Source organism: Cyphomyrmex costatus, unplaced genomic scaffold, assembly GCF_001594065.2.
Source record: "Cyphomyrmex costatus isolate MS0001 unplaced genomic scaffold, Ccosl1.0 scaffold474, whole genome shotgun sequence".
Lineage (NCBI taxonomy): Eukaryota > Metazoa > Arthropoda > Insecta > Hymenoptera > Formicidae > Cyphomyrmex > Cyphomyrmex costatus.
In genome coordinates, this window is record NW_017279009.1 from 1,713,955 (window position 1) to 1,723,874 (window position 9,920).

Below are 9,920 nucleotides of genomic sequence, written 5' to 3' on the forward strand. Positions count from 1 at the left end.
TTTGTAAATATGGATATTAGGTATTTTTTCTTATTGAATTGAGTAAAATTGATAAACTTTTCCAATTCCTTTTGATCTTTTATCGGCGCACTTATTAATTATTAAACTGATATTTCTTTTATGTATTTCATCTTTATATTAAAATTCAATATCTCTTACTAGAATCTTTCATATATTTTAGGTTTTATAAATTTTTTATCATATTTCATAAGCATTATTTAATATTAAATTTGATAGAAGCATTTTATATGAAATTCATATTATTACATGTTGCTCAATCATGATCAGAAGACTTCAAATATCGCGAATAAAAACTACTACTTATCACATCATTTTCTAATTATGCAACCTATAATTAGATCCATAATATTTTAATAAATAGATTACATTTCGTATTCTATTTCATTCATTTCACAATACTTTTGTTTTGGCTATTTACTCTTTTTTATATTGCAAAAGAATCAAACTTTTCTTGAAAATTAATTTATTCTAAATTCATACGAAACGCATCATTAAAACATGCTATATCTAGTATATCCGTGAATTTTCTAGAGCTATTATGTAGTAGCTTTTTCGGCACTTCGCGCCAACGTATGAATGTATAAAATTAGTGTAGCTCAGATCACATCAGCAACACCAATTTCGACGCTCATAAAGGTTTTGACGATGCCTATTGTTTCTCTTGCGCATTATGCATTTCGCCATTTGCTCAAACGTGGTTCCTAAGAATTATATCGTATAGATATCGAGAAAAATATTCTCAATATCTACTCATTTAATGTTAAGTCATCACAAGATTTAATTAGGTTGTAAATTTTAGAAAATTTAAAAATATCTTCTGTATTCAAGAAATAAAATTGTGTTAAATATATACTATTTTCAGATTTAAAAGAAAGGTAGTTTCAATTAATTCTGTTACTTTAATTCTTTGATAATTGAATGAAATCTTTGGATACTTTTGATTTTCCTCTCTTGAAATGAACTTTTGATGTAATGCGACCTAGAAGGCCTCTCGAGTAATTGCTTTTCGTAAATCAATAAGTATCTTCAGACATTTCGGAACCGGAGCGAAAAGAATCATGTAGAGATTCGAAATCGCCGTATTATGCTATACTTTTGTCATCGACGAAATATTATTAAAGATTAAGACATTCTTGACGGGTGTTCACGTTCTCGTTGAAATCTAAGTAATAAAAATAAGGAGCTGTGATAATATAGTATTAATTTTATGATTTATTAGTTTCATAGAAATGTACATTTATTTCAAACTCAATAATATTCGATTTGTATTTATAGCTGTGACTTTAATATTATTATCGGAATTTAATTATCAAAGATGATAATTCCAGAGAAAAAAAATGTAATTTTGTGGCAATATATAAAGTATTATAGCATTACAAGAATGCATACTTATTTATGGAATATTTATATAATAAAAAAATCATGAATTTAATAATATATTATCCAAATATTTGTATTAATAATTGCAAATTTATATCAATGGTCGATAACGTCAGCATTCTTCAATTACCTCCGGCTCAATTACCAAGGTCCTTGAGGTCCTTTTTGTAAGGCTGAAAATTTGTTCAGGTTGACGGTCTTTAATAGTATCTCGTCGGTGTTCTTGCGTATCGATCGATGCACACCCGCGAAATGCGCGCCACCGCGAGGTATCCAGGCAGCCGCGGCTATTCTACTTCCGATGACCTCTACATCGCGGTTTGATGAACTCGCACTATAAATGACCAATATTGTTTGTAAGACCATGACATTTGCCCATTGTACATTGTCGGTTGTCGTCCAATTGTCCAGAAAAACCATATGCTGAGTATTAACGATCAATAAATAATAGATTTCATCTTTAAATATATAAATTTATCTTACAAATTAATAGAAAAGTACATTATTTATTAAAAACAGAAATAAATAATAATGAAATAAAGAACGTACGGAGAAAATTTATATGTTAATATATATATTACAATTTTCACTAATTAATTTTGTTATTAACGTAGAAAAATATCAAGACCATGCGCGACCTATAGTTCCTTTTTATTTATTTTATTTCAAGTAACTTGATAACACAATCAATGACGTGATCAACTTTGAGCAAAAGCGAATGTTGTTTGCCTATTAAATGATCGCAGATTAACATCAACCCGCATGGCTCACGCATGATACTATTTAATCACGTGGATATCAAGTGGAAGTTTTTGAAATAGCGAATATATCATTTATAGGAAGATCTCCTGAGCAAAAAAATGAGTCGATCGTGATTCTTCAAATTCTAATAGGCGTATAAATTCTAACTTCGTTTTTTTTTTACCTTGGCTTACAATTAGATATATTTCTCAGCGGAATGAAATGTAATTGCATTACTTTGATACGTAGAAATAATAAAAAATGTGTCCCTACATCTAAAAGATTACCATTTGTGATCGTGTGATTTTCGACCAGCGAATTAATCGAGTTACACTTTTTTTTAACTTAATTATCTACACAGAGATAATATAATTCTTAATTATTCAGATTTTTTATTTCGTTCAAACTCATTTTGTTTGATTTCTTTCTCGGTAACTTGATTCTTCTTTGAGCGCGATTATAAAAGTTTTCTGAATTTTCTAATTTTACAAAATTTTATTTATAAAAAGGTCTAATGCATGCGTCCATGTTTGACGATTGCCCAGCATGCGATTGTCAAAACTATTATCATTACAATAGTCATTCTATTATCATTATGTCGTTATATTTTAAATGTTATTTTCTTGCTCGACCCCATTTTTCCACGTGACTATGCCATTGCTATTAATATAATCATTATTGGTCATGCATTATGAAAATCCTTAGTATAATACATAACATCTTTTACGAGTAAAATTTCTTTTTTTGAAACTAATACAATATCTATTTTAATTATTTATTGTTAGTGCTGTATAGATACTGGCGAGTTGTTTTGTATATCTCCATGAATTTGCTATATCAAATGTTAATAAAAAATAATTAATTGACAAAAGTAATGAATTTGTTGTTTTGATCTAATCAATCATCAGCATAAATTAATCGTAAATCATTCTTTTAACTTTTTTGTGTGAATCATATATATTTTAATGTTATTTAATTAATAAAATACCCATTATTTGTTCAATTTGTCAAATTAATTGTTTAAGCTAATTTTCAAATTGATAAATTAGAAATACCTTTAGTGGTATGCTAAAATGAGAAAGTATGTAGGAAGAGGGTGTAAGAAAGCATGTAATAAACTTTTCATTCATATTTGAATAGTATATCACTAATGTTTGATTTATATTTGAGTCAGTTGATTCGTTCGATAGGCGAGAGCTTCGATTGAATTTATGTTTCGCTCATAATAAAATTAGCGTCTTCTCCGATTAAATGCTGGCTAACAACAAAAAATTTGGACTAATTAAATTTAAAAATTAAAAGATATACATAACCATTTTTTATATAAAGAATTTTGTTTAGCTGTTTTCAAAGCATAGTTAACACCATAAGACTAATAATTTGTGTAATTGCTTAACTCTTAATTCTGTAGAATATACGCTAATGTATGTATGTGCGTATATAAGGTATATAAGGTATTGATAACAGTATAATTGATTAACGCAGTTTTTGCAATATTAAACATTCAAATGATTTCGGAGTATTGAGCTATTTTTATTCAATACTAATAAAAATGCCATAATCTTTCGTGCTTTTTTGATACACAACGAGTCATTGTTCTGGCACATTTTGCGAATATCAGCAAAAGAGAAGATGGATACTCGATTGTTTTGTTCTACTTTGAAAACTCAAAGCATCGATTCAGTCAAGTGCTAGTCTCTCTACTCATGTGCATCACTGGTATATCGAATTATTCTGACTTTACTGGTATGATCAAATGTAGCCGAATAAATTGACCGATCAGAGTCAATGTATAAATTATAAATCGATCTACATAGCACGCAGAAAGCGAGTTGCAGATTGCAAGCTTGTACTATCTACGACCTGCGTTCTGCATGCTATGCAAATCGGGCTTCATGGAATATAAAATAGTACTAGTTAGCGAATTATTTTCAGTGGACTAATAACGTAATATTCTTTTTCTAAGAAATTGTAGTACATTATGAAGAGATCATTTTAACGCGAGTCCTTACATTAGTTTTTTAGTCTAGTCTAGGCTGCTCGCTTATACTAAATGCATCATGCTATGTTTGTATACGGTCGAAAATTTATGGGATCGTATCACGTTGGCAGAATGCAAAATCGAAGGTGTAAGCTGTCAAAATATTACATGTCAAAATATTACTGACAATGAGAGAGATGATCTTTTCTTAATACAATTTTATTAATAAGGTGAAATGTGTGTAAAGTGAATTGTTTTAATATATAATAGATATAATTGATACGCAATATTTTTTACGGCATAGTCTACTTCATTTAACATTCTGCCAATGCACGCGGATTGTCATGTAACTACTGCCACCAGTACCGTATTAAGTAGCGTCACACTAAACACGGCAGACTCACACAAAGATAGAAACACCACACCTAGCACCAAGTAAAATTTTGTGATCATAATCCCAAATCGCTACGTTATAAAGCCCGATCTACATAGCACGCAGAACGCGGATAGCAGGTCGCAAGATTGTTGCGACAATCTGATGCGTCAATTTTAAAATTGACGTATTAGATTGATTGTAGATCGAGCTTAACATACCGCATTGCACGCATGATATTTGATACGATATTTCTCCCCGTTTTGTTGCAGGCCCGTCGGGGTTTGGGGAAAAATTGTGGGCTCGTTGTGTGCAATCGCCGGTGTTTTGACGATTGCTCTACCCGTTCCCGTAATTGTATCCAATTTCAACTACTTTTATCATCGTGAGACTGACCAGGAGGAGATGCAATCGCAGAATTTCAATCACGTTACTAGTTGCCCGTATCTTCCTGGCACCTTAGGTACATCGCATTATTTGTTATATGAATTTATTGTTATTGAGTTTCTATCACTGATCAAGAATTATTTAAAAGGTTGTTTTTCGTAAAAAAAAGTAAATTAATGACAAAGGTAGGGATGGACAAAAAATATCAATGAATCAATATTCGAGTATTTTTTTTGTAAAGAATCGATTAAGTGCTAGTATCTTTGAATTCTCAATGTTTTTAGACTCAATTTTCTCTCAAAAAACTTTAAATAATTATTACTTAAAAAATTTAAATAAAGAAAAAAAAACAAATTTTCTTATCCTCAAGATCAGTTGATCTTCTCTAAATGAGTTGAATATTAAATTGTTTTGTTTAAAAAAAAATTTTGGATTAATCGATTAATCTTGGTTTTTTCAACATATTCTCAATTACGGGAAATCTGGTGTTTTTAGAAACCGATTTTTTGACATTCAATTTTTTTTTAACATTATCCATCTCTAAATCAAAGTGATTTCGATAAGTAATTTTTGTACCATTGTAGCTTCAAAATATTGCAAAAAAACACTATATATATTAGATAAAATAAATTTGTTTGAAAATCCTGTCATATTCAATCAATTTTGTAGTTTACTAAACGTATTGTATATGTCATTTTAAGTATTGTTAAGATCGGTATTCACAAAGAGAGATAAAAAATGAATGGAAAGTTTTATAGAATACGTGCGTGTATCTTTCAGGTATGAAGAAGATCTCGATGTCAGAATCTTCGTCGGATATGATGGAGTTAGAAGAAGGCACCTTATTCTCTCATCAGGAGATTACGAAGAAGTCAAATTGCAATCCTCGTCACAATAATAATATCAATCCAGCTTGCATGAGTATCGAGACTGACGTCTGACTACTAGGTATGCATTGTAAATTTAATATCGATGTAATACTTAATCGGTATCGGTATTGCAATCGATATTTTTATTTCCCATCTCGGATCGATTATAGTGAAGGAGACGGTGGCAACGTGGTGGCCGTTACTGAGCCAATTGTCAAAGGGATGCATCTGCATTTCCCTGCGGTGCCTGACGTAGGCCTCCTTCACCCGTCATCATAGTCGTAAGCGGTTGGCATCACTCGCTAGCCTGTCCAGGTCCGTCATTGCGAGGGACATCTCAGGTCAAAAAACACGCGAAAGCTCATCGGGATCATGATCCTTCGGGGAGTCGATTTGACAGCTTTTTCCATCTGAGACGTTAGAGAAACAGAAGAGAGTGAGGTGGATCCAAGGGTGTGTGAAGAGCTAGAGATGGGGATGAATCTGTAACCCGTTTTCGAGACATCATCACCTTTCCCACCTTCTCAACGAGCTTGCGCCCCGCGTAAGGACCCACGTACGAACGAAGGGGACGGGATATTCCTCGTCCGCGTGCGAGCGTGCACGCGTGCGGCCCAACCCCCGACACCACCGACTCCAGTGTTCAAAATAAAAAAAAATAAAGATATAACAAATGATACTAAAGAAACATCACGGCGTTTTCGTACAAGCGCTGTCGAGTATCCCCCCGTCTTTGCGGGCTCCTCCACCTTTCAGAATACTAAACAGGTAAAATAAAGAAGGAGGAGCCGGTGAGTAGCGGAAGTAACAAATGGGGATTGTACCAGATAATACTATATTAATTATTATCAATATAAATTAATTGAGTACCGTACATATAGGGTGAGGGTAACAAAGTACGTTTTATGATTATCGCGAATGCGAGAACGTTCAGAAAATGCTGTTTGCGGAGGTGAAAAAGGGAAAGCGACAAGAAAGCTTGTAAAAGATGCATCAAGAATAAAGGACTGAATAGTGACTACAGAGACAAAGAAAAAGAGAGAAGAAGGTAGGGAGGTGAGAGAGAACGAGAAAAAGAGAAAAAGATGCAGTGTGTGTACGGCGTAGACTGTTCTGTTCCTTTGTTTTTCTTTTTTTAAACAAAGGACACTGAGAAAGATTTTCGAATCAATTTGCCATTACATAATACGTTATTCGACAATAGGATTTATTTTTTGTCTTATTCACGCACTTGCATATGTAACATATTTAAATGCTGATAAAGCGATAATGTCAACGTTGATTGATGAAGTTGAATTATTTCTTAAAAATGAAAAATAGATTTCAATTTTAAATTATTGATAACCGTAATCAGAAATGATGATTCAAATAATTTTTACAATATCCACGTGTGAAAAATTACTTTAGCAATTCTGAATTGCACCCCCGCTGCTTAAAATTATAGAAAATAGAAATTGCTATATAGATTACATTTTTCACAAAAATTATTCATTGATATTGAAATTACAATAATTTTATATTATGGTTATGTTTGAAACTCTCTCTTAACATATGTAAGAAGTATCTATTCGCATATTCAAAATTATCTTCACGCTTAGACGTATCTAAACAAAGAGAAATTACGTATCAGTATTAAGTGACGGGGGTGTAAATATCGTCTGAATAGCGAATTCCGAGATATTATACAATACGTCAAATACGAATAAAGACGGTATGAGCAATTGTAATGATAAGAAACGTCCAAAAAATATCGAAACATTACATAGTAAAAACCGAAGATGTCTGCCAGTGGCGCGCGAATTTTATGCCCAAAAATAATAATTTCAGTATCTCAAATATGCAATTTGATATTTTTGTCTTCGATATGATCAATAACGATTTCCTGAAAATCGTGGATGATTGCTTGCAGAAGCAAAACAATGATGACAATTAGCATGCACAAGTTTGCAACACGTATGTTAATAATAATTCGTATACATCATGTTCTTCGTCTTTATTAAAGCTCAAAGATGAAAGAATCACTAAGTGATTTCTTATGAAAATAATTTTTGATTGAACTATCAAGAGTATCTCTTTGATAATAAAGATAATGAAGAATAGAAACTTGTGAAATGTTGAAAAAAAACTTATATAGCTCTTATAGTTTTCCTTTTCTTTTTTTATGAGTGAATTTCTTACTAAATTAATATTCTTTATAAAAGAGGTTTCTAATTTATTAAAAAAAGAAAAAAAAAACTATTACATTGTATGTTATTTTGATGACAGAAGAAAAGAAGATGTAGTTTCGAATAATAAGTTAAACAATAATATAATTTATGGTAAAAGGGAAGAGGAAGACATGTGATATTGAGATAAGCTATTGTCTGTGGAGAACGAATTGGCATGCCAATCGATCCTCGCGCCCAATCACACGAAGAATTTTTAAATCTGTTCGTCTTTTTCCATACGACGAAAGTAGTACATTGCAGAATTGCCAAAACTGCCATTTCACATTTCTTGATTTATATCGCGTTAAAGAGTAATCCCAAGTACATTCTATGGAGTCAAACCGACTCGATTCGATCGATCTTCGATATGCTGATTCGATCTAAATTCCAAAGTTGACACATGGGACGTATCTTCGCTCGCATAGAGTTCAAGAACACGAGAAAGAAATCTACAAAAGAGAAAATGCAAAGTCATTGTTCCATTTCTCAAAGTTATCAATTTTCGATTTAAAAAAGAGAATGAAACCGCTCACATAAACTTTTTCAGTATCCCTTTACTATATGTTAATTATACTTTTCATTAATTGAAAAGCTTTATTAACCCCTTGTACTACGATTTAAGTCCCGATGGCGCGTGCCACAATCAACAACAAAATCGATCACGCGACGCGTCGAGTGTAAACTATACATACCTACCACGAGCTTGATCCGTGTTTATTGTGTTTATACACAGAAAAACATACCACAGTGCTCACTCGTGGTTCTTATGTTTGGCCCGAATTTTATGAGCCTTATACGTATTGTAAGTGAAGGGGTTAATAGCAAAAGCTAATTAAAATTTTGTGGAGAAAAAAAATTTCATTTAAATTATTATACTTGACTTGATACTGGAGGAGTTTACTATTTTTGTTTAGAATAGGAAGAGATGAGATGGAAGGCATGTAATTTAAGGCTGATACATAATGAAGAGATTGAATAAAATATAGAAACAGGAATTAAAAAATTAGCCAATAACTTAAAGGATAAAATAGTTTTTGTTATTCGTAGTAATACACATGAAAAAATAATTGCTATCGAACGAAACAATTTCAACCTATCATAATCATCAGTCTTTCATAAGTGAAAATTAGTAAAATGCTTAGAAGAAGCATTTAATTAGAAAGAAAATAAATGTGATTGAAAAATCAGATATTACCCGTTTCTTAGAGCGGAATAGTTTTGCACTGTAATTGGTGAGAAAGGAATACAAAGATTGCATTGATCATGAACATACACTGATTGTTCATTCGTTATTGAATATATTTTTCAATGTTTGCTGATACCAAGTTATATTGATTATTCTTATATTTCATTGTGTATCAGCCGTTTCAAGCAAGCAATCAATTACGTGAAAAACGACGAAGCAAGTAACCACTTCAAAGAGAGAGGAAAGAAAAAATAATTCGTTTTTATTAGGTAATTTTAGAAGTGGATTTAACAGATGACTGATCTCGTCTTTTAATAGACACAATGTTGATAATGAAATTTTAGTCCTCAGTATGATAGAGATTGCAAAAGAGATAGCAAGATAGAGAACAGATATGTGCGTGCACGCACGTAAATGTGTGTATGGGTGTGTATATGTGTGTATGTGTGTGTGTGTGTATGTGTGTGTGTGTTGTGAGAAAGAGAGAGAAAAAGAAAGAGAGAAAAAGAAAGAGAGAAAGAGAAATAAAATAACATTACTGATACAATAATTACACGAAGATTTACGTTACACGCTTTCAATACTCAAATCTTTCGCCTTGCTGATTTAGTCCGAGAAAAGACATAGAAGTAATAAAAAAACAAAATGTAAAAAAATTATACATCAAACTATCAGCCTAGTTAAAATCGAGACAAAAAAAAGTGACGAAGAAAAGAGTAAGAGAAAGAAAATGCGTGAGAGCAAGTGATAAGAAAGTGAAAAAATGTTTCAAAAT

At 31.7% G+C, this 9,920-nt stretch overlaps 1 protein-coding gene across 3 annotated transcripts in view; it reads left to right on the forward strand.

Moving 5' to 3' along the window:
- Window positions 1-6,974, forward strand: part of shaker (potassium voltage-gated channel protein Shaker) — an 88,130-nt gene extending 81,156 nt beyond the window's left edge. For all 3 annotated transcript variants that reach the window (XM_018545103.1, XM_018545102.1, XM_018545105.1), the window contains 3 exons: window positions 4,769-4,959; window positions 5,664-5,831; window positions 5,923-6,974. In XM_018545103.1, the coding sequence (XP_018400605.1) occupies window positions 4,769-4,959; window positions 5,664-5,824 (352 nt within the window). In that variant the 3' untranslated portion in view covers window positions 5,825-5,831; window positions 5,923-6,974. The remainder of the gene's footprint in view (window positions 1-4,768; window positions 4,960-5,663; window positions 5,832-5,922) is intronic.
- The last annotated feature ends 2,946 nt before the right edge of the window (window positions 6,975-9,920 follow it).